The 27,154-nt window shown below is 34.0% G+C and overlaps 1 protein-coding gene across 1 annotated transcript in view; it reads right to left on the reverse strand.

Annotated features, from left to right (window-relative positions):
• LOC139900481 (uncharacterized) overlaps window positions 1-27,154 on the reverse strand; it is a 62,075-nt gene that overhangs the window by 15,245 nt on the left and 19,676 nt on the right. The window contains exon 2 of the mRNA XM_071883250.1: window positions 21,125-22,186. Within this exon, the coding sequence (XP_071739351.1) occupies window positions 21,125-22,186 (1,062 nt within the window). The remainder of the gene's footprint in view (window positions 1-21,124; window positions 22,187-27,154) is intronic.

The following is a 27,154-nucleotide window of genomic DNA, read 5'->3' on the forward strand; positions in this document are numbered from 1 at the left end:
TGTGGTATAACCGATTAAATGACTACTTGATAAAAAAAAGGGTATAAATATAAACTTATTTTGCACGTATGTTTTATAAAAACAATGTTCGGATATGAGATCGTAGTTGTTTATGTCAATTTTCTTAACATCATATGAACAAATAAAGAGATCTATGAAATCATTCAACTTCTAAAGAATTATTTTGAAATGAAAGATCTTGAAAAAACCAAGTATTACCTTGGATTGCAAATTGAGCATATGCCTAATGGTTTACTTGTACATCAAACAACTTATACCGAAAAGATTTTAAAACATTTTTTTTTTTAAAGACAAACTCATTGTTGTTAGATCACTCAATATTGACACTGATCTATTTCATCCCTGCGAAGATCATGAAAATTTTAACAGATCGGAAGTTCTATATTTTAGTGCAATTGAGGTTCTTATGTATCTTATAGATTATACAAGATCTGACATTTCTTTTGCAGTTAATTTGTTGACAAGGTTCAGCTCAGCCCCTACCAAAAGACATTGGAATGGGATCAAACAAATAGTTTGATACCTTCGGGGAACTACTGATTTATAATTATTTTATTCTAACAACTCGAAACAAGATTTGTTTGGTTATACAGATGCAGATTATTTATCCGATCTACATAAAGCTAAATCTCAAACTGGATATGTATTCCTAAATGGAGGCACCGCAATATCATGACGTTCTCAAAACAAACACTTGTTGCAACATCATCAAATCATGCCGAAGTAATTGCATTACATGAAGCTACTCGGGAATGATTTTAGTTAAGATCAATGATACAAATCATTATTGATTCTTGTGGACTAGAACGCTATAAAAGCGTAACAACTATCTATGAAGATAATACAGCTTACATAATACAAATGAAAGAAGAGTATCAAAAATGACAGAACAAAACATAAATGCTGACGAGGCGCTAAAGCTATAAACGGTCTTAACGGTCATAAGTTTGATGGAAAAGAATGGTATATTGGTAAGGCTCAGAAAAAGACTGAAAGGGAATAGGAACTGAAACAACGGTTTGAACAAACCATGAATGAGACTGTAGACAAATCACGAGGGCCAAACTTGTACATAAAAGATTTAGATGATACAGTTTCAGATGAAAACCTCAGATTTTTCTCATATACTCAAGATATCGTAAAAGACAACCAGATTAAAATGAGATACGTTCAATCAACAACTCTGCTGATCTTTATACCAAAGCACTGCTAACTGCTATTTTCAGAACACACGTTCATAATATTGGCATGAGGCATGTTCAGAAGATGTAACAACTCAGGCGTTGCCTACTTGAGGGGGAGTCAACTTTATGCTGCACTCTTTTTCCTTTAGCTAAAGTTTTATCCCAATGAGTTTTCTTTAGCAAGGTTTTTAACGAGGCAGTACTAGTTATTCTCTAATAAAATTGTCATCCAAGGGGGAGTGTTATAAAATATCTAGATTGTGTTATAAAATATCTAGATTGGATGTTAATTTTATTATTATTATATTTCTTGCATAGTAATATTTTATACTATAAATAGACATGTATGGTAACCATTTAAGGTGCACCATTTCTCTTGAAATATCAATATCAATATTTCTTCTCTCCTTCTTCTCTCTTTTTCTCTCTTTGTTCTTATAACCATTAAAGGTAGTTATAAGCCTACTGAATTATAACAATATATAAATTAATTGGGTTTTTATCAGTAATGGTTTTTATCAGTAATATAATGTCTAGCTCGGTTGGTTCATTTTGTTCAAAGCCAAAGTATGTGTTGGGCTACATAAATACAGTATAAACTCTATAAAATAATACACTTGTGACCACTAAAATTTATTAATTAAAAGAGTTATTAATTAATCGATAAATTAATAATTATTAATTTATATATTAATTAATATTTTATTAATTTATAGTAGAATACTTAGTTTACAAAAACCTTTCAACATTCCACTTAATTATTGTATACAATGCATGTATATCAAATGAACAGCCCAATTTGAAAGAAATCTTCAATCTCCCACCTTATTATGCTTCTTGTGTTCAATGTATCACTTTATGGACATTAAAAATATTTTATATATAAATACAAGATCAAAATAGGTTAACACAACCAAATCATACACACAACATGGCTTCTCATCTTAAAGGTGTGAAAAAAACAACAATGACAGACGAGATTCGAAGAGCATTATGCAAACACAACAAGGATAATCCAAGTCTCACTCAAAAGCAATTGCAAGAATGGGTTCATAGTAACTATGGTTTGCAGGTGAGTCAAGCGACAATATCGAATATAGTTAAGCGGTATTTGGAGTATCTCTCACTTGCTCCCGAAAGAGGCGATGTTAAGCGACACAAACCGGCAAAATTTCCTGACCTAGAAAAATCTCTCTATGAATGGATTCTTCAATATCAAGAACATGTGATTATGACAAGTGAACTAATCATCGAGAAGGCGAAAAAGTTAATGAAAGATATATATCCAGTGGATACTCCAAACTTTACTTTTTCTATTGGTTAGCTTGGAAAATTCAAAGCAAGATATGGAATTAAAAATTTCTGGCGTTTTGGAGAGAGTGGATCTATTGAAATGGAGGGCATGGAGGACAAATTAAAATCCATAAGAGACAAAGTCGATCAGTTTGAAATGAAAGACATCTTTAAAATGGATGAAACATGTTTTTTTTTATTATTTTATTTTATATTTTGTACTTTAGTGATGTAATTATTTACATGTTTTGATCTTAAACAGGTTTGTTTTTTAGACTTCAACCGGATCATTCTCTTGCAACAATGCAGCTTGAAGGGAAAAAACAAGACAGGGAAAGACTAACTGTTGCTATTTGCTGTAATGAGGACGGTTCAGAAAAACTTCTTGTATGGATTCTTGGGAAATATGCTAAACCAAGGTGCTTCAAGAATGTAAACTTGAACAGTCTGAACTGTGAATACCATGCTAACAAAACGAGCTTGGATGACTGGTGTGTTATTTGAAGAATATGTTCGCCAACTTGATAAAAAAAAATGGTTGGAAGAAAAATTCTCTTGATTGTGGATAATTGTCCTGCTCATCCAAAATGTTGAATTATTTTTTTGCCACCAAACACAACTTCAAAAATTCAACCTTATGACGCGGCGGTCATACGAGCTTTTAAGATGCATTATCGTCGCCGATTTTATAGAAGCCTTTTGGAGGGTTATGAATTAGGGGTTCCAAATGCAGCAAAAATAAATGTATTAGATGCAATGAATCTTGCAATTTCAGCATGGACTATGGATGTTCGTGCAAATACAATTGCGAACTGCTTGCGTCATTGTAAACTTCGATCAACAGATAACATGACTTTTGAGAACTCGGATGAAGGTGGTAAAAGCACTCAAGAACTCCAGAATTTGATCAAAGAGTTGGGTTATCGCAATGCAATAGATGTCGAAGATGACCTGACTCACCCAGAAGAAAATGTAGCTGCACAGTTGTTGACTGATGAAGAAATTATTGAAAGCGTTATTGGAATTAATAAAGATGATATCGATGAAGAAGATGATGAAAGTTCTACAATTGAGCCCCTTCGCGAAACGAAGCTATTAAAGCGGCAATCAAATTGAATAATTTCTTGTTTAGCTATGAGAAAACAGCACCAGAAGTTCTTACCATGCTGATAATGCTAAAAACGAACATATATTTCATAGCATTATTCCTCAAGAAAGACAAGCTTTTAGTTGCAATTGTTCTATTTACAAGTGATATTCGTTTAAATAATAAAAGGTGAAGACAAAAGACAGATTCGACGAATTGAAGACGCAAATGACCAAAAAGCTCAAAAGTACAAAAGACAATCAAAAAGGTTCCAATTATTGATAAGAAACGTCTCGAAATCACAAGAGTACAAGATTCAAAACGCAAAGTACAAAATATAAAATTGTACGCAAGGACGTTCGAAAATCCGGAACCGGGACCAGAGTCAACTCTTAACGCTCGACGCAACGGACTAAAAATTACAAGTTAACTATGTATATAAATATAATATAATATATAATTAATTATATTAATTATATATATATTATATATATATATTAAAAACCGTCGGCAGAGAAAACTCCAAGGACTGAGCTGTAATTTCTATCTCCGCGACTCGCGGAGTTTGAAGGAGATTTTGCCGCGAGTCGCGGAGCCCCAAAATTCAACTCTGGCTATAAAGCAAACCGAATTCTGATCAAATTTCATATTCTATTTCTATCTCTCTCTCAATATATACGTAATATATATATATATATAATTTATATTTTAATTTTAATTTTAATTTTAAATCCTAATAATAAGGGTATGTTAGCGAATGTTGTAAGGGTGTAAGTCGAAATTCTGTCCGTGTAACGCTACGCTATTTTTAATCATTGTAAGTTATGTTCAACCTTTTTACATTAATGTCTCGTAGCTAAGTTATTATTATGCTTATTTAAAACGAAGTAATCATGATGTTGGGCTAATTACTAAAATTGGGTAATTGGGCTTTGTACCATAATTGGGGTTTGGACAAAAGAACGACACTTGTGGAAATTAGACTATGGGCTATTAATGGGCTTTATATTTGTTTAACTAAATGAAAGTTTGTTAATGTTAATATAAAGATTTACAATTGGGCGTCCCTATAAATTACCATATACACTCAATCGGACACGATGGGCGGGGTATTTATATGTACGAATAATCGTTCATTTAACCGGACACGGGAATGGATTAATAGCCACTAGAATAATTAAAACAGGGGTGAAATTACATTCAAGGGTAATTGGTGTAATTGTTAACAAAGTAGTAAAACCTTGGTTTACACGCAGTCGATAACCTGGTGTATTCATTAAACAAAGTATTAAAACCTTGTTACAATTCGAATCCCCAATTAGTTGGAATATTTAACTTCGGGTATAATAATAATTTGACAAGGACACTTGCACTTTATATTTATGACTGATGGACTGTTATGGACAAAAACCAGACGGACAGATTAAATAATCCAGGACAAAGGACAATTAACCCATGGGCATAAAACTAAAAATCAACACGTCAAACATCATGATTACGGAAGTTTAAATAAGCATAATTCTTTTATTTCATATTTAATTTCCTTTATTTTATATTTAATTGCACTTCTAATTATCGCACTTTTATTTATTGTTATTTAATCGCACTTTTAATTATCGTACTTTTAATTATCGCAAGTTTATTTTATCGCACTTTTATTATTTGCAATTTCATTATCGTTATTTACTTTACGCTTTAATTTAAGTCTTGTATTTATTTTATATTTTACATTAGGTTTTAACTGCGACTAAAGTCTTAAAATCGACAAACCGGTCATTAAACGGTAAAAACCCCCCTTTATAATAATAATATTACTTATATATATATTTGTATTTTTATAAAAGTAAACTAATATAGCGTTGAGCTTTGTTTAAAGATTTCCCTGTGGAACGAACCGGACTTACTAAAAACTACACTACTGTACGATTAGGTACACTGCCTATAAGTGTTGTAGCAAGGTTTAAGTATATCCATTCTATAAATAAATAAATATCTTGTGTAAAATTGTATCGTATTTAATAGTTTTTCCTAGTAAAATATAAACTATTTTGTATACTACCCCGCTGCACATCAAGTATTTTTGGCGCCGCTGCCGGGGATTTCATCTTAAAAGCCGGAAGAGCAACGCTAATATAAAAAAAAAAAAGATTTTTTGTTTACTTTTATTAAAATTCGCTTTTGTAAAAATACGTTTTAATTATTCAAAAAATATAAAAAGAAAAAAAACAAAAATATAAGTATTTTTTTTAAGATTTTGTTAAATATTTAAGTTTTATAAGTTTCTTTATCTTTATTTTAGTTTATAAAAATATAAGTTTTATTTTAAAATCTTTTATTTATTTAAAAAACAGAAAACATAAAATAAAATAAAAAAAATAAAGAAAAACGCGTAAAAATTGAAAGATGTCAACTGAATTTCTGAACCCCGCGACTCTCGGGGTTTTCTTCTTTAATTGCCGCGACTCGCGGAGACCATCTGACACGCGCACAGGAAGCCCTAATCGAGCATTAATTACGGTAATTATTAATTATTATTATTTTAAACCTAATTATTATTATTATTATTATTAGTTTTAGTTTTATTTTTACTTTTTATTTAATTTATGTATTTTGTTTAATTAGTTTTATTAAAATTGTAAAATTAGTAGTTTTATAAAATAAATAATATAAAAATAATATTTTTATAAAAATTGTACTTTTTACAACTTTTTGTATATTTTTATATTTTGTCCCTTTTTAATCGTTGTAGCGTAATATTTGTATTTTTAGCTCATATTTAATTTTAAACTTAGTTTTAGCTATAGTTATTTTTACTCCTAGATTTTTAGGCTTTGCCGTAGAATTCCTTAAGTGCTTTTTCTTTAGACTAAGATTTAGGTGCTTTAGAATTTTGCGACGCCTTTTTAAGTTTTAGTTTCTTTTTAAGTTATTTCCATTTGGGATTTAGTTTTTCCCTGTAAGCTTTAATATTTTTAGACACCTTTTACTATGTATCAATTATCATTCCAATTAGTAATTTCAATTTGCGATTATAATTTTAAGTTAGTTGTAGTAATAAGGTTAGGTTAGTAAAGTATTTTTAAGTTTTTATAAGTTTCTTTTATTTTTCCGTCACCTTTTATTTTTCAACCATTTTTTCTTTTTCAACCTTTTTCGACGAACTCTTTTTCTCTCTCTTATTTCTTGCCATTCTAGTTTTTAGGACATAGATTTTTATTCTACTTCTTATCTAAATTTCTTAAAATTACGAAAATTTATTTTAAGTGGTTAAATTGATAGACATCAAAATTTTCTGGTTCGTAGTAATAGTTGGATTTGTACGTGGACCGGGTTATTGGAGCCAAACAGTCCTCAATTATATTGAGACCAAACGAATCCTGCCCCTCTGCTGCATCTTTTGGCTATTCGAAACGTGGGCAAAATCAGAAAAGTCTATTAATTGGATAACTTATTATAATTTTTCTTTCCTTTTTAAAACTAATAGGATATTCAGTGAATGCACCGAGCAAGACGTTCATCACCTTTTGTACGTTCACCACCTGTAACTCGATCAAGACATCGTTTAACAAATATAACCGCCGTTGATTTTTCTTTAGAATCGTCATCCAGTAGACCAAGTACTTCAGTTCAAATTTCCGATAATCCAGTTTTTGAAACAAACCTCACAATTGAGAATCCAGAGAATATTCAGGAACGGTTCATAGATCCTGAACCACTAAACTTTCCTCCGGAACCACCAATCATTCAAACAGAGATTGTTGAGGAACGAACCATTAAATCAGAATCATCTAGTGATACCGATTCAACAAATTCAATTATGGAGAATCTGGAACCTTTAAGTATGGAAGACCGAATGAGAGCTAAACGCACTGGCCAAGGTCACGCAATTACTCATCCAGACATTAATGCGCCAGATTATGAAATCAAAGGACAAATTCTACACATGGTGACTAATCAATGCCAATTTAGTGGTGCGCCGAAGGAAGATCCAAATGAACATCTACGTACCTTTAATAGGATCTGCACACTATTTAAAATCCGAGAAGTGGAGGATGAACAGATATATCTCATGTTATTTCCCTGGACTTTAAAGGGAGAAGCCAAAGATTGGTTGGAATCGTTACCTGAAGGGGCGATCGATACATGGGACGTTTTAATTGACAAATTTCTTAAACAATTCTTTCCTGCATCTAAAGCCGTAAGACTTCAAGCAGAAATTGTTACGTTCACACAAAAGCCAAATGAAACTCTATATGAGGCGTGGACAAGATATGGAAAGTTGTTAAGAGGATGTCCGCAACATGGTTTAGACACCTGTCAAATAGTACAAATATTCTACCGAGGATGCGACATCACTACAAGAAAAGACATAGATATAGCAGCTGGTGGTTCTATTATGAAGAAAACCGAAACTGATGCTTACAAAATTATTGATAACACTGCTTCCCACTCACATGAGTGGCACCAAGAAAAAGATATCATTAGATCATCTAAAGCAGCTAGAGCCGATTCTAGCCATGACTTAGATTCCATTTCGGCAAAGATAGATGCTTTCGAGAGACGAATGGAAAAGATGACTAAGGATATTCACTCAATACGAATTAGTTGTGAGCAGTGTGGAGGACCACATTTGACAAAAGATTGTCTCAGTATTGAATTAACAATGGAACAAAGAGAGAATATTTCATACATAAACCAAAGGCCTGGAAATAATTATCAGAATAATTATCAACCGCCAAGACCAATTTACAATCAAAACCAGAATTATAACCGAAATATTCCATACAACAACCAACAAGGTCCTAGCAATCAACAAGTATCCAATAATACTTATAATCAGCAAAGACCGAATTTTCAAAACAAACCACCACAACAAACCGATGATAAAAAGCCAAATTTAGAAGATATGATGACAAAGCTAGTTGAAACTCAAACGCAGTTTTTCACATCTCAGAAACAAACTAATGAACAAAATGCTCAAGCATTTAGAAATCAACAAGCTTCTATTCAAAATCTGGAACAAGAAGTAAGTAACCTAGCAAGGTTAATAGGTGAAAGAAAACCGGGAAGTCTACCTAGCGATACAAATGCTAACCCACGGAATGAAACAGCTAAAGCTATTACCACAAGAAGTGGTATAACACTTAAATCACCTGAAATACCTGTAACTTCTGATGAAACTATTCCTACTCCACAAGAACCACAACCTGATCAAGATAAGGAAAAAGAACCGGTAGTTGAAAAGGTTAATGAAGATAACACATTTAAGGATAAACCTTATGTTAAACCATACCAACCACCACTTCCTTACCCGAGTAAAATGAAGAAAGAAAAACTTGAAGCCGAGCAATCCAAATTCTTGGATATGTTTAAACAGATAAATGTAAATCTTCCTTTCATTGATGTGATTTCAGGAATGCCAAGATATGCTAAATTCTTGAAAGATCTAATCTCAAATAGAAAGAAAATGGAAGAACTCTCGGCTGTTACTATGAATGCTAATTGTTCAGCAGTGCTGTTGAATAAGATACCAGAAAAACTATCTGATCCAGGAAGTTTCACAATTCCATGTTTTCTGGGTAGTCTTAGTTCAATAGAAGCATTGGCAGACTTAGGTGCTAGTATAAATCTAATGCCGTATTCACTATACGCTAAACTAGACCTTGGAGAATTGAAACCAACCAGAATAAGCATACAACTAGCCGACCGATCAGTAAAATATCCTAGAGGGATAATGGAGAACATGCTAGTTAAAGTTGGTACTTTAGTATTTCCAGTAGATTTTGTTGTTTTGGACATGGAAGAAGATTCTCAAGTTCCTCTCATATTAGGAAGACCATTCTTAAACACGGCTAAAGCAATGATAGACGTGTTCGGTAAGAAACTGACCCTAAGTATAGAGGATGAGAGTGTTACCTTTTCAGTTGATAGAGCAATGCAACAACCACAATCTGCAGATGATACATGTTATTATATTCAAACTATAGATGCACATGCAGAATTATTAGAAGAATTTCCAGAATTACAAGGAACAGGAGAATGTTCTTTAGGAGAAGGTAATGAACCAATTGATGAAGCTGAAATGTTAGCTACACTTATAGCTAATGGATATGAACCAACAACAGAAGAAATTCAAATGCTAAAAGAAGAAGACAGATATCGATATAAATCATCGATAGAAGAACCTCCGAAATTAGAGTTAAAGCCACTTCCAAACCATTTGGAATATGCTTATTTACATGGTGAATCTGAATTACCTGTAATAATATCGTCTTCTCTTACTGAAAATGAGAAATCACAACTCATTTCTGTGTTGAAAGCTCATAAACCAGCCATTGCATGGAAGATTCATGATATTAAAGGAATAAGTCCTTCGTATTGCACACATAAAATCCTTATGGAAGAAGGTCATAAAACGTATGTGCAACGCCAACGAAGACTAAATCCTAATATGCAAGATGTTGTTAAAAAGGAAATTATTAAACTGCTAGATGCAGGTTTGATATATCCAATTTCTGATAGTCCATGGGTAAGCCCAGTTCAATGCGTACCTAAGAAGGGTGGCATGACTGTCATTACAAATGAGAAAAATGAGCTTATTCCTACTAGGACTGTAACAGGATGGCGTGTATGTATTGATTATAGAAAATTAAATGACGCCACCAGAAAAGATCACTTTCCCTTACCTTTCATAGATCAAATGTTGGAAAGATTAGCCGGAAATAGTTACTATTGTTTTCTAGATGGATTTTCCGGATATTTTCAAATTCCAATAGCACCCGAAGATCAAGAGAAAACCACATTCACGTGCCCTTATGGTACTTTTGCTTACAAACGCATGCCATTTGGACTTTGTAACGCCCCTGCAACCTTTCAAAGGTGTATGATGGCGATTTTTCACGACATGATAGAAGAATGCATGGAAGTTTTCATGGATGACTTTTCAGTTTTCGGTGATACATTTAAATCATGTCTAGTTAATCTAGAACGAATGCTAATTAGATGCGAAAAATCAAATCTAGTACTTAATTGGGAGAAATGCCATTTCATGGTTAAAGAAGGCATCGTTCTTGGACATAAAATTTCAAAAGAAGGAATTGAAGTGGATAGAGCTAAAGTAGATGTAATTGCTAAACTTCCACATCCCACAAATGTTAGAGGAGTTAGGAGTTTTCTAGGGCATGCCGGTTTTTACCGACGTTTCATAAAAGATTTTTCTAAAATTGCCACTCCTATGAATAAACTCCTAGAAAAGGATGCTCCATTCATCTTTTCAGATGAGTGTATCAAATCTTTTAATATTCTTAAAGAGAAACTCACTAATGTGCCGATCATGATAACACCAAATTGGAATCTACCATTTGAACTAATGTGCGATGCAAGTGATTTTGCAATGGGAGCCGTTTTAGGACAAAGGATTGAAAAACGATTTCAACCTATATATTATGCTAGTAAGACATTACAAGGAGCACAAACGAACTATACAACTACTGAAAAAGAACTCCTTGCTATTGTCTTTGCTTTTGACAAATTTCGATCATATCTCGTTCTAGCAAAAACGGTGGTCTATACCGACCATTCTGCTCTTAGATACCTATTTTCAAAACAAGATGCTAAACCAAGATTAATCCGTTGGATCTTACTCTTACAAGAGTTTGATATTGAAATCCGAGATAAAAAAGGAGCAGAAAATCTCGCCGCTGATCATCTTTCTCGTCTTGAAAATCCCGAATTAGAAGTTCTGAATGAATCAGCCATACAAGACAACTTTCCTGATGAATATCTATTGAAGATAGATTATAAAGAAATCCCATGGTTTGCAGACTATGCAAACTACTTAGTTTGTGGATTCCTTGAAAAAGGATTATCGTACCAAAGACGAAAGAAATTCTTCAGTGATATAAAACACTATTTCTGGGAAGATCCACATCTGTTTAAAAGTTGTCCCGATGGAATAATACGCCGATGTGTATTTGGAGATGAAGCTAGTAAAATATTAAACCATTGTCACACAGGACCAACAGGAGGGCATTATGGGCCTCAACTAACAGCAAGAAAAGTTTATGAAGCTGGATTCTATTGGCCTACAATTTACAAAGACGCACACCTTCTTTGCAAATCCTGTGATGCATGTCAAAGGGCCGGAAAAATAAGTCAACGTGATGAAATGCCACAAAATGTCATCCAAGTATGTGAAGTATTTGACATTTGGGGTATTGACTTTATGGGTCCATTTCCAAAATCTCATAATAATCTATATATACTCGTAGCCATTGATTATGTATCTAAATGGGCAGAAGCACAAGCTCTCCCAACTAACGATGCACGAGTTGTAGTCAACTTTTTAAAACGTCTTTTTGCAAGGTTTGGAACACCGAAAGCTTTAATAAGTGATCGGGGTACTCATTTCTGTAATAATCAACTTGAGAAAGTTCTTAAAAGATATGGAGTAACTCATAAAATCTCCACCGCATATCATCCACAAACAAGTGGACAAGTTGAAAATACAAACCGAGCTTTAAAACGTATTCTAGAGAAAACCGTAGGATCAAATCCGAAGGAATGGTCCATTAAATTGGAGGATGCACTCTGGGCTTTTAGAACAGCCTACAAAACTCCAATTGGAACCACACCTTTTAGACTTGTTTATGGAAAAGCATGTCATCTTCCAGTAGAAATTGAACACAAAGCATTTTGGGCTTTGAAAACATGTAATCTTGATTTACATGAAGCTGGACGTCTACGATTAAGTCAACTAAACGAATTAGAAGAATTAAGACATGAAGCATACGATAATTCGTTAATCTATAAAGAAAGAACGAAGAAATGGCATGATAAAAGAATCAGAAGTTCAAAAGAATTTAAAGAAGGAGACAGAGTTCTTCTTTTCAATTCACGATTCAAGCTATTTCCTGGAAAATTGAAATCAAGATGGTCTGGACCATTGATAGTCAAAAGAGTTTTCCCATACGGAACGATAGAATTAATAAATTCAAATGGGATTGAATTTAAAGTTAATGGTCACAGAGTTAAACATTACATACATGGTCCGATGGAAGTCGACAACGAAGTTAATCACAATTTCGACACCACAGCTAACTAAGTGTGGGGAGAATCAAGTCTTTAAAGGATAATATATATTTCTGTTAGAGTTAGATTGTCTGTTTTCGTGTAGTTCTCGAAAATGGAACACGTATGGTCTTTCCCTAGCAGACCCTAAAGAACTAGTCTTCTCCCCCCATTCTGAATTTTTATTTTTTTTAGGTTTTTACAAAATGAAGACTGCCTGTGAACTAAACCATGGTCTAATGCTACACGCTTTGATCACTAAACGTAATAATGACATACTACCGAGTGAATTAGTATCAATAATCAGAGAAAGAATGGACGGAGTTAGAAAAGAATCCAGATGCGAAGATAATAAGTTACAATTTGGTAAAGGAAAATCAAAATCCGCAGCGAAAAGAAGAGCACGACACCTAGAACGATGTCACAAATGCGGAAAATGGTCACATGGAGGTAAATGTTCAAATAATCAAACCTATTCAAATACCGAATTTGTTACTTTATGCAGAGACGGACCGTTCATATGTTTAGAAGAAAAGACACTGAATGCTCGAGGTTACGCCTATGCAGCCATGGAAAATCAATTAAACCGACTATCGTATGAATGGAATAGATCATATAACTAAGAAATCTATTTCACAGGTATGTCTGTACAGTTTTTAGTTTTTATTTTTATTTTTAACCTTTTGATAATAAACGCTAATTTGTTCGCTAAAAAGTATTAAATTGGTATTGAATAAAATTAGGTTTGGCGACCGAAATTATTGATATCGTTCAAAAATTTATTACATCACTGCGAAATTTAACGTTTATTCTTAAGGTATAAATATCTTTAATCAATCAACCCAAAATATTTCAAAAATTTGTCATGAGTTAAATTAGGTCTTGGAACCGAAATTACTTTACCGAAAAGAGGGGCGCATATTTTTGATAATATTTGATTGATTAAAGTGGGATAAAAAGACAAAAAGATTTTTAATTTTATTTTTACCATGTTTTTAAAATTAATATTTAAATCTTAAATTAATATTGTAAACTTTGTAAAAACAATATATTTAAAATTGTAAATATTTGAAAAATTAATTTTAAGTTTGGTGTAAATTTTTAATATAAATTTTGAATTTTATATTTAATTTGTGTGAATTTAAAAACAAAAATTTACTTTATCTCATTAAGTTAAAAATATGATTTTTAAAATTCGTCGTAAGTTGAAGACTAGGTCTTTGAACCGAAATTGCTTTACCCAAGGGAGGGACGAGAACTTTTATTATCATTATTTTTAATCTTATTGATTTAAAGTATGCCAAAAAAAAAAAAAAAAAAAAAAAAATATACCTGGAATTTAACCCCATGCGACTCGCATGGGGATGGGCAGGAAACCATGCGACTCGCATGGCTAAAGAAATCTGGTCAGGATCATTTATCCAGCGAATCTGCTTCTGTCTCTCACAATACACACACAAACACATACGAAAACCTCCCAAACTCTCTCAATTTTTCACCAATTTTCACCAAATTTCTTGCAAAAATTTCACAATAATCATGCCTAGATTCAGTAGTCTCAACCCCTTCAGGAGAAAGGTAAAGATTTCACCCCTAATCTCTTTAAATTTGAATTTTTGTGTTCTTGAGCTAGAAATTTTATATTTTGATTTTGTTAAATTTAGGTGTAATTAGAGCTAAATTGTTGTTATATTATGCATGTATATCCTAGATAGAAGCTATTTAACATGAATTGAAGCTAAAAACTTCAAATTTTTAAGAATCTAGGGTTTGTGTTCTTGAGCAATTTGGGGCTTTTTGATATAAACAGGTTATGGCCGATTTTTGTCATGAATTGTTGCTAAATTAAGTAGTGTAACATGTTTAGGTAGTTAATTGATCCAAACTTTGAGCCTAAACATGTTTTTGAGAATTAAAGTGGACTTTTTAAGTCTAAAAATTCATGAACTTGGATAATTTGATATAAAGGCCATTTGAAACTTGTTTCATTGCTAGTAGTGATTATTTTGGCATGTTATTTGAGATAAATGCTTATGAACTTGATGTACATTTTTCGTATATGCTTATTTGACAAAGTGTAGACTTGACAAAAATATGAAATTGAGCACTAGTTTGATTTGAATGCCATGTAACAAGTGTTTAATTGCTTTAATTGATTATTGTTGACATGGTTAAGAGTTTAAATGTGATAAAACATTGTACACATTTTCGTATGTAAAAGTGTAGAATTGTTATTGTTAAGAAAATGTGTATAAAATGTGTTATGAATTGAACATGTCATCATAATTGTTTCAAGTTATTATTTTGCTAACACTAATGCATATTTGGATGCACAAATTTTGTGTTTAATGTGTTTTGCAGAGAAATACAGATACGGACGGTGCATCATCGTCCAGACAACTAGAGCCCGAACCAGAAATGTTTTATGAACAAGAACAACATATGCAACAAGAAGAAGAACAACATGAGGATCAACATATTCCATATCACGATCAAGATCAATTATTCATGAATCAGTTTCGTCAATTCGCTCCACATCAAATGATTCTGAGCTTAGACATTAATGAAGATCAGTTACACCCAAATATGAGATTTGATCGATGTTGGATAGAGTATCCAGATTATCAAAAGAACATGCACATTCTCTACTTTAAGGTTGTTGAAATGCCAAGGGCAATTGACTGGGTACCTTTGGAAACAGTTGACCTTGCCGAACCGATTCGGGAATTATTGGTGCAAAGGTATGGTAATTCTCAGTTTAACGATTGGATGCGCCTATTTTCCATTCGTAGAACCATATATAGGGAATGGTGTATAGAATTACTTAGTACTATTAAGTTAAACAGTGATGTTAGGAGGATAGATGATAGAAGCTTTATTAGATTTCTGTTAGGTGGACGCATGTACAGAATGTCCATGATAGATTTAGCCAGGGCCTTACAGATTTACACCCCTGCTGAACTTTTGAGCCCCGACTGTAATAGCCTGATTGCCCAAGGAGAAAGGATAGATAGAGAATTTGATATTAACGCCGTCTGGAGGCGTATGTCCCACTTTAATGAATTTCACGCCAGTGGAAATCATACATACTTAGATATAGATAGAGCTGAACTCCGGGTGATTCATAGATTCTTAGCAAACACAATTACACAAAGGGGTAAGAATAAGGAGAAATTGACCGTAAACGATTTGTTCTACCTCAAGTGTATTAGAGACCCGAGGAGTTTCGTTAACATTCCCTATTGTGTTGATTATTATCTCGCTAATGTAGTTTCGGGGATGAAATCGGGGAGTATTATAGGTGGTGGTATTTTCATTACTCTCATTGGAGAGTATTTAGGTGTGGATAAGCACCAAGGGGGTCCAATGAACGAAATAGAGGACGAAGGTGAAACTATAAGTTCAAACCTTTATCACGGTGCAAGGGTATTATTGATGAGACGTGGTCGGGTATATCGATACGAGGGACCTCAACGACAGGTAGAAAGAGGTTCGGATGACGAAATGGAAGAGGCGAACAACATTATAGGAGTTGTTCGGGAGACTGCTCTTGATTTAGGCGTTCGTATAGAGGATGAATACATGATGAACTATGATAGGCATATGCAGTACGAGGCATGGCAACTTCGGAATGACTACGAGCATTCCCGGCAACGAGAGCATGGCCGATGGGATTATCATCAGCGCCAAATTATAAGCCAGTTGCAGCCTGGCGAGATGTATTATCCGACCCGACCCGCATACTATCCCGCACATCAGCCAGAAATGAGACCACCCTATGATTTATATGATTATGACGCAGCATACCAGTTCACCTATAATCAGCCATGGAACCCGGACGCGAACATGAATTGGGATCCATATCCTAATTTTCCTCCTAACCCACCTCCTGATCAGTAGAGATAAGTTGGTAATTTATATTTTTATTATTTTAAACACTTAACATTTTAATCACATTTATGTAATGTTTGATATTTCTATTATTATTGTGTACTAATATTTTTCTTATAATTTGAAAGTGGGATGCCAAAGTTCCATTTCAAATTACATGTATGATTATATTTGTATTGTATGTATTTTATGTTATGCACAAAACAGGATAAAACAACGCGTTTTCAAAGACTGGCATTAAGTTCAGCAAAAGCAAGTAATTTTGACGACAAGATGCAAAATATATGTGAAATAACAACAAGACGGAATGAACAAATGACGTGCACCATTTATCATTCAGCAAACAAACGCCAATATATTTGGAAACTTTGGTAAAAATTTAATCATTTTCACACAAATCACCCTCAATAATTTAAATTGTTACTGATTTCTTGCAAATGAGGGCATTGCAAGATCTTAAGTGTGGGAAGGGGTTAAATTCTTTCGGATTTTAAAATTTTTTACTTTATACACTTGGTTACCATTAAAAATACTAGTAAAGCAGTAGTTGTATTAGAATCTAGTGCTCTCTGATAAAAAAGAACAGCCCTAGTCTTATATACTGACTACCCAATTCTAGTAAAATTTTTCAATTAAATGAATTCAAATCATGTTTATACATATTTATGAACGATAAAACTAGGTTTTAACACCGAAATTATTGTTATCTCAGAAAGAACATAAATTAAGAAACAAACTAAAATGTCAAAATTCATTTAAAATGGAATAGAGGACGATAAAAAGAAAAATAAAAAGCCAAGTGTGGGAAAATTTACCAAGTTATTTTAAACATATGTCACATATATCTGTAACAAATTTTTGAAAATACTTTTGCTTTGAACAATAATCAACTGTTTTATCCAATGAAACTATCGAAGAGAGATGGATCTACACGATGAATCAATTCCATCATTTAAAAGGAAGTAAAGTCTTCCGAAAAAGACACGCGCTTCTTGATTTAGGACAAGAAGTTGTCATCCAGACCAGCTGTAGGTTGACGAAAAATCTAGAAAAGTCATCACTAAAATCAGCTGGAAATCCACGGACCTCAGCATCAAACAGGGTCGCCAAGTGGTCAGATTTATCCTAACCATGAGAAGGATTTATCTCGTACAATGGGGAGGCACCATGCAAATTAGCTGGATAAGACTAATGAATCAGATCCCCAGAAAGGATAATCTCCTTAAAGATTAAAAATCAGCTTTTAAGCCTGATATTACTCAATCCTTGAGATTGACCTTAAAGATTGAGAATTCAAACTCATGGAATTCAATGATATCTAAACTCGAGCTTAAACGAGAAAATATTTTGATCAAAATTACAAACCGATTTGTTTTCTGAAAACCCTATTTTCAATGCGTTCATTACCATTGAACGTAAAATCCTAGGAATTCAACTGGAATTCATTAGGTCACCTGAACTAAATCGGGTGTCAACCGTAAGAACGGTGGTTGCATAGCATGGTCAAAGACAGGACCTTGTGCCAGACCGACAAATTATAAGGGTGAGCTTTACTATTGCTCCTACCAAGGATAGTAATTGCGTCCGACACGTTATAGACCATAATCAAAAGCATGTCACGGGACATTGCCTTAACAGTTGCTTGTTCAACGCTTTCCTTTACAACCGGACGGTAGTTTACCGAAAGGTAATATACGGGACAAGTAAACTGGACGTGTTGCTTTCCTAATACAAGGTTAGCAAGTGGGTGACACAAAACCGCAAGTTTTGAGCTAAAATTTTCAATTCTGAAACCCACCAAACCCACAAAAATATTTTGCAAACACCGGTAAAGGGTTATTCCGGAAAACTTATCTAGGGTAAAAACTAGATTTCAAAAGATCAAATGTTTTCATAAAGATCCAATTTCCTTAATGGATCTAAATTTTTATAGTCATGTGGGACTGTAAACCATATCGTTACTACCATTGTTTATACCGCCGTATAGAAATCACTGATGTACAAAGTGTGAAGAATAAAGAAGTGATTCTAGTATTTCAAGACGATATTGCTTGAGGACAAGCAACGCTCAAGTGTGGGAATATTTGATAATGCTAAAAACGAACATATATTTCATAGCATTATTCCTCAAGAAAGACAAGCTTTTAGTTGCAATTGTTCTATTTACAAGTGATATTCGTTTAAATAATAAAAGGTGAAGACAAAAGACAGATTCGACGAATTGAAGACGCAAACGACCAAAAAGCTCAAAAGTACAAAAGACAATCAAAAAGGTTCCAATTATTGATAAGAAACGTCTCGAAATCACAAGAGTACAAGATTCAAAACGCAAAGTACAAAATATAAAATTGTACGCAGGGACGTTCGAAAATCCGGAACCGGGACCAGAGTCAACTCTTAACACTCGACGCAACGGACTAAAAATTACAAGTTAACTATGTATATAAATATAATATAATATATAATTAATTATATTAATTATATATATATTATATATATATATTAAAAACCGTCGGCAGAGAAAACTCCAAGGACTGAGCTGTAATTTCTATCTCCGCGACTCGCGGAGTTTGAAGGGGATTTTGCCGCGAGTCGCGGAGCCCCAAAATTCAACTCTGGCTATAAAGCAAACCGAATTCTGATCAAATTTCATATTCTATTTCTATCTCTCTCTCAATATATACGTAATATATATATATAATTTATATTTTAATTTTAATTTTAATTTTAAATCCTAATAATAAGGGTATGTTAGCGAATGTTGTAAGGGTGTAAGTCGAAATTCTGTCCGTGTAACGCTACGCTATTTTTAATCATTGTAAGTTATGTTCAACCTTTTTACATTAATGTCTCGTAGCTAAGTTATTATTATGCTTATTTAAAACGAAGTAATCATGATGTTGGGCTAATTACTAAAATTGGGTAATTGGGCTTTGTACCATAATTGGGGTTTGGACAAAAGAACGACACTTGTGGAAATTAGACTATGGGCTATTAATGGGCTTTATATTTGTTTAACTAAATGAAAGTTTGTTAATGTTAATATAAAGATTTACAATTGGGCGTCCCTATAAATTACCATATACACTCAATCGGACACGATGGGCGGGGTATTTATATGTACGAATAATCGTTCATTTAACCGGACACGGGAATGGATTAATAGCCACTAGAATAATTAAAACAGGGGTGAAATTACATTCAAGGGTAATTGGTGTAATTGTTAACAAATTAGTAAAACCTTGGTTTACACGCAGTCGATAACCTGGTGTATTCATTAAACAAAGTATTAAAACCTTGTTACAATTCGAATCCCCAATTAGTTGGAATATTTAACTTCGGGTATAATAATAATTTGACAAGGACACTTGCACTTTATATTTATGACTGATGGACTGTTATGGACAAAAACCAGACGGACAGATTAAATAATCCAGGACAAAGGACAATTAACCCATGGGCATAAAACTAAAAATCAACACGTCAAACATCATGATTACGGAAGTTTAAATAAGCATAATTCTTTTATTTCATATTTAATTTCCTTTATTTTATATTTAATTGCACTTCTAATTATCGCACTTTTATTTATTGTTATTTAATCGCACTTTTAATTATCGTACTTTTAATTATCGCAAGTTTATTTTATCGCACTTTTATTATTTGCAATTTCATTATCGTTATTTACTTTACGCTTTAATTTAAGTCTTGTATTTATTTTATATTTTACATTAGGTTTTAACTGTGACTAAAGTCTTAAAATCGACAAACCGGTCATTAAACGGTAAAAACCCCCCTTTATAATAATAATATTACTTATATATATATTTGTATTTTTATAAAAGTAAACTAATATAGCGTTGAGCTTTGTTTAAAGATTTCCCTGTGGAACGAACCGGACTTACTAAAAACTACACTACTGTACGATTAGGTACACTGCCTATAAGTGTTGTAGCAAGGTTTAAGTATATCCATTCTATAAATAAATAAATATCTTGTGTAAAATTGTATCGTATTTAATAGTTTTTCCTAGTAAAATATAAACTATTTTGTATACTACCCCGCTGCACATCACATGCTAAGGAAAATTAGAGACGATATTCAAGGGGAAAATTGATTTCAACAAAAAACAAAAGACAATTGAGTCATTTTTCAAGAAACTTTCATAAATCATTCATGTAATATGCTATATACTGTATAAGGAATTATTAATTTATATTTTATATAAGGTCTAAAGAAATTATCAAAATTGTATTATCTTATAATGTTAGCGAATTTTTAATTTAGCACCCTATCCCCGAGTCGAAACCGGCAAAAAATATTATCTTAGAGAGTTTATTAAATGATCGAGTATTAATTTATCGAGTTTCTAATGTATGCCTATCGAGGTGAGCCATAGTATAGGGCTACAAATATTTATTTATTTTTTTTTTTTGAAAAGCAAATAGGGCAACATATTTTAGCATAGGCAAAGTATGTGTTTACTTTTAACTATTTAAAAAATAACATTTTGAAAGTGTTCAATAGACAGAGAATTTGAAATGATATACATATTATATTATTAGCATGATTCACTTACTTGAAAAGATAATGCTTTCTCAAGTTCCTTGACCACCACTTGCATTGTTGGACGTTGGTTCTGATTTAGTTCCAAACACCGACACATAATGTTTATGAATGTCTCCAGAAAGTCTCCATTCGCGCCTTTATTTAAAGCAAATGTGTTATCCACATTTTCTCCTTGCACTTGAGTACTAACCAATTTCTTTATTATTCCCCGGGGCAACCACTCCTCTGCCAAACGTGCGAAATCATTGTCACAACCCTTATAACCAGCAAGTACATAAGCAGACTTCCCACTTAGAATTTCAAACATAACTACTCCGAAACTAAATACATCTGATTCTCTTTTCAATTTACTAGTCTCGACATATTTTGGATCCATGTAAGGATTTGTGGGACCAATTACATTGGGGCGGAGAGCATTATCACCTTGATTAGAAAGCGATAATACATAACGTCCAAATTCAACAATCTTTGCACTTAGCGCTTTATATCCTGAAGGTAATAATATAGATTGCCCAAATTCAACAATTTTTGCTCTCCAATTCATGTCCAAAATGATGTTTTTACTATTAATATTCCCGTGAATAACCATCGTATGGTCTTCCATCTCGTTATGCAGGTAATTCAACCCTCGTGCTACATCAATGCAGATTTTCAATCGTCTTTCCCATGTAAGAACATGATCGTCCAAATGATTCGAAAGGTAATTAGTAGAAACATACTCGGAGATCAGAAGCGTATACGGATCCGAATAACCATCCCTAACACAATATCCAAGAAAACGTTCTATGTTTTCATGGTCACATATGCTAAGAATTTCAATTTCTTTGTGCCAACGTTCTTCAGATTCTGCAAGATGAAGTTCCTCATCTGTATGTATCGTTTTTATCATTACAGTATACTTTTTCTTGGGCTGTTTATTCAAGCCTTTTACGGGAAGAAGACATTCTCTATTAAAACAGTTGAGTTTTGTTTCTATAAGTTCTCCATTATGGCCTTCAAAATATCTTGCTGAATGGTTTGTGGCCAATACTATCTCTTCGTAGTCAATCCTCAAGTGTTCCAAGTTGTTTCCCTGAAAACATATCATAGTTACATATGTTGAATGGAAGGTGTGAATGGTTGGTATGGTCAATTACCACACAATTTGACAATTGGATGGAGTGTTGAATTAATTAATATGACAACTGGATACAGTTTTAAAGCTACGTAAATATCCCCATTAATTTACAATATAGCCATTCAAGAAGTAGTATAAATATGAGCCTTAACCATGCTCATTTATCATCCAAAAAACATTTCTTTCTTTCATGTACTAAAAGAATAACTAGAGAGTTTGTGAGTAATCTCCTAATTACAAGAGATCTAAAGTTTAATGTTTATCTTTGTAATTAGAGAGAAGTGTAATTCCTATTATTCTTATTAGTGAAGCGTTTCTTTCCTTGCCCGTGATTTTTACCCTATTGGGGTTTTCCACGTTAAATCTTGGTGTCCTATTATTTTTGTTATTTCAATTATTACTAGCGGTTTGCTATAATTGGGTGTCGCTTTTCTCAACAAGTGGTATCAAGAGCCAAGGTTCTAATATCTAGTGTGTATTAATCTACTTATCGTATGCTTTGTGGTTGCCACGGGAGTGGATCGTCCACATCAGAAAATAAGTAAGATTAATTTCACTCGATAAAAGTTCCCGGGTATTATTTCTCAGAAAAATAGTATTGTCGAAAAGAAGATTGTGATTATAGCAATGTCTACGAAATTCGAAATTGAAAAGTTCAACGGGAGTAACTTCTCGTTATGGAAACTAAAGATGAAAGCGATCTTGAGAAAGGATAAGTGTTTGGCGGCAATTAGTGGACGATCCGCCGAAGTCACTGATGAAAAATGGGAAGAGATAGACGGCCAGGCTATCGCAAATCTTCATCTGGCACTAGCAGATGGCGTTTTGTCTAGCATTGAAGAAAAGAAGACGGCGAAAGAGATTTGGGATCACCTAGTAAAATTATACGAGACCAAATCACTCCACAACAAGATATTCCTTAAGAGGAAACTTTATGCGCTACGCATGAATGAATCTACTTCAGTTAATGAGCACATTAATTCTTTGAATACTCTATTTTCTCAACTTGCTTCATTAAGTTGCAATATAGAGCCAAAAGAATGTGCTGAACTTTTACTTCAGAGTCTACCTGATTCGTATGATCAATTCATTATTAACTTAACCAATAATGTTCTCTCGGAGTATCTAGTCTATGATGAAGTTGCGGCTGCTATTCTAGAAGAAGAAAATCGACGCAATGACAAGGAGGACAAACAGGCCAGTTCACGACAAGTGGAGGCCTTGGTGGTGTCAGGAGGGAGATCAATGGAACGTGGCCCAAGTGGGAGTCACAATCATGGTAAACCGAAGTCTAAAAAGAAGAAGACCTATACATGCTACAATTGTGGCAAGAAAGGTCACCTGAAGATGGATTGTCGGAGTTTAAATAACTCAAATCCTCAAGGAAATATTGCAAGCACTTCAGATGATGGGACTGCTTTGGTTAGTGAGGTAGTGGTAGCAAATGAAGGCAGAAAGACATTTGTTGATGTCTGGTTATTTGACTCGGGAGCTACTTTTCACATGACCCCTAGAAGAGAATGGTTCAAACAATATGAACGTATCTCAGGAGGATCTGTATACAGTTGTAATGATCATGAACTAAAGATCATTGGAATTGGAGATATCATTCTGAAGATGCACGATGGTACAGTTCGTACTATTCAAGGTGTACGACACGTGTAGGGTTTGAAGAAGAACTTATTGTCTTTAGGACAATTGGATGATCTTGGTTGTAAGATGGTGATACATGAGAAGATCATGATAATCAAGAAAGGCGCGGTTGTACTTATGAAAGGAGAAAAGGTGGGTGCTAATTTATATATTCTGAAAGGCAAGACGGTACAGGAATCGGAAGCATCTGTTGCTTCGAATAGTTCAAGTGATAAAGTTGCTATGACATGGCATCAAAAGCTTGGACACATGTCTGAGCAAGGTATGAAGATTCTTGTTAAAAGAAATCTTATTCCTGGTCTTACAAAGGTATCGCTACCTTTCTGTGAGCATTGTGTAATCAGCAAGCAGCATCGCCTGAAGTTTAACACATCAAATTCTAGAAGTAAATTGATTCTAGAATTAGTTCACTCTGATGTGTGGCAAGCACCAGTTCAATCCCTAGGAGGAGCAAAGTATTTTGTATCATTTATTGATGATTACACTAGGAGATGTTGGGTGTACCCAATCAAGAGAAAGGCAGATGTGTTTGAAGTTTTCAAAGTTTACAAAGCGTGGGTTGAACTTGAATCTGGTAAAAAGATCAAGTGTTTAAGGACTGATAATGGAGGAGAATACACTGGTGATGAATTTGATAAGTTCTGCAAACAAGAAGGTATCAAAAGGCAGTTCACGACGGCATACACTCCTCAACAAAACGGAGTGGCAGAGGGGATGAACAGAACCTTATTAGATAGAACAAGGGGGATGTTGCCAAGTGCAAGCTTGGGGAAATCATTCTGGGCAGAAGCAGTAAGTACTGCCTGTTACGTGATAAATCGGTCACCATCAACTGCAATTGAGTTGAAATCGCCGATGGAAATATGGACTGGAAAACCAGTTAATTATTCTGACCTTCATGTATTTGGAAGTCCTGTGTACGCAATGTACAATTCTCAAGAAACGACAAAGTTGGATCCGAAGTCCAGAAAGTGTTTGTTCTTGGGGTATGCTGATGGAGTTAAGGGGTATCGCTTGTGGGACCCCACTGTCCACAAAGTAGTCATCAGCAGAGATGTTGTCTTTACAGAATACAAAGAACTTGAAGATGTTAGCACTTCAAAAGAAACTATACCGATACAGGTGGGTAACGAATTTCATAAAGATTCTTCTGAAGCAGTACCAGAGCACGATGAAAATCAAGTAGTCGTTGATGAAGCTCCAGCGACTCGTATTTCTAATCGGGAAAGGAAACATCCAGGATGGCACTTAGATTATATTATGGAAAGCAATGTTGCATATTGTCTTCTAACAGAGGAAGGAGAGCCAACAACTCTTCGTGAGGCACTGAATCATTCAGATGCATCTCAGTGGACGACAGCTATGCAGGAAAAAATTGAAGCTCTTCATAAAAATCAAACATGGGAACTTGTGCCATTGCCGAAAGGTAGAAAATCTATTGGAAATAAATGGGTGTATAAGATCAAGCGAAATGGCGATGATCAAGTGGAGCGGTATCGTGCAAGACTGGTGGTTAAAGGATATGCTCAGAAAGAAGGTACAGACTTTAATGAAATATTTTCTCCTGTGGTTCGACTTACAACAATTCGAGTAGTTATAGCGATGTGTGCTACATTTGATTTGCATCTAGAGCAGCTAGATGTGAAAACTGCATTTCTTCATGGAAATCTTGAAGAAGAAATTTATATGCTTCAACCAGAAGGTTTTGAACTACAAGAAAAAAGGAACTTGGTTTGCAGATTAAAGAAATCTCTGTATGGTCTCAAACAGGCACCGAGATGTTGGTACAAGAGATTTGATTCTTTCATAATGGGCCTTGAATATAACAGACTTTATGCAGACCCTTGTGCATATTTCAAGGGGTTTGGGAACAATGATTTTATCATTTTGCTGTTATATGTAGACGACATGTTGGTTGCAGGCCCCAACAAAGATCGTATTAATAAGCTGATTGCTCAATTGGCTAGGGAGTTTGAAATGAAAGACTTGGGTGCCGCAAACAAGATTCTAGGGATGCAAATTCACCGAGACAGAGATAATAGGAAGATTTGGCTTTCTCAAAAGAATTATTTGAAGAAAGTCTTGCAGCGCTTCAATATGCAAGATAGTAAGCCAATCTCAACCCCACTTCCTACTAATCTCAAGTTATCCTCCTTTATGTGTCCTAGCAGTGAATACGAGAGGAAGGAGATGTCTCGCATAACGTATGCATTAGCAGTGGGAAGTTTAATGTTCGCAATGATATGTACAAGACCAGACATTGCATATGTAGTGGGAGTAGTTAGTCGGTACATGGCGAATCCTGGTAAAGAGCATTGGGATGCGGTAAAGAGGATCCTAAAATACATTAAGGGTACTTTGGATGTTGCATTATGTTATGGAGAACCGGAATTTATTGTCAAATGGTATGTTGATTCAGATTATGCAGGTGATATGGATAAAAGTAAATCTACCACTGCATATGCTTTTACACTTTGTGGTGGAACAGTAAGCTGGGTTTCAAAACTGCAGTTAGTTGTGGCGACATCAACAACAGAAGCAGAATATGTAGCAGCTACTCACGCTACTAAAGAGGCAGTATGGTTGAAGATGTTGTTGGAGGAACTCGGGAACAAACAAGACAATATCACTCTATTTTGTGACAACCAGAGTGCTTTGCATCTTGCAAGGAATCCGGCATTTCATTCAAAGACAAAGCATATACGAGTTCAGTATCACTTCGTTCGTGAGAAAACCGTGGATATGCAAAAAATTCATACTGATAAAAATGTGGCTGATTTTCTAACAAAGTCAATCAATCGTGACAAGTTTATTTGGTGTCGTTCCTCATGCGGCCTAGCAGAAACGTAAGCAACATCATTGGCAAGGAAGGATTATCGTGTGAAGATTGATTGAGCTTCAATCAAATCTTCAAGTGAGAGATTGTTGAATGGAAGGTGTGAATGGTTGGTATGGTCAATTACCACACAATTTGACAATTGGATGGAGTGTTGAATTACTTAATATGACAACTGGATACAGTTTTAAAGCTACGTAAATATCCCCATTAATTTACAATATAGCCATTCAAGAAGTAGTATAAATATGAGCCTTAACCATGCTCATTTATCATCCAAAAAACATTTCTTTCATTCATGTACTAAAAGAATAACTAGAGAGTTTGTGAGTAATCTCCTAATTACAAGAGATCTAAAGATTAATGTTTATCTTTGTAATTAGAGAGAAGTGTAATTTCTATTATTCTTATTAGTGAAGCGTTTCTTTTCTTGC

This window comes from Rutidosis leptorrhynchoides, chromosome 3 (genome assembly GCF_046630445.1).
Source record: "Rutidosis leptorrhynchoides isolate AG116_Rl617_1_P2 chromosome 3, CSIRO_AGI_Rlap_v1, whole genome shotgun sequence".
Classification (NCBI taxonomy): Eukaryota; Viridiplantae; Streptophyta; class Magnoliopsida; order Asterales; family Asteraceae; genus Rutidosis; species Rutidosis leptorrhynchoides.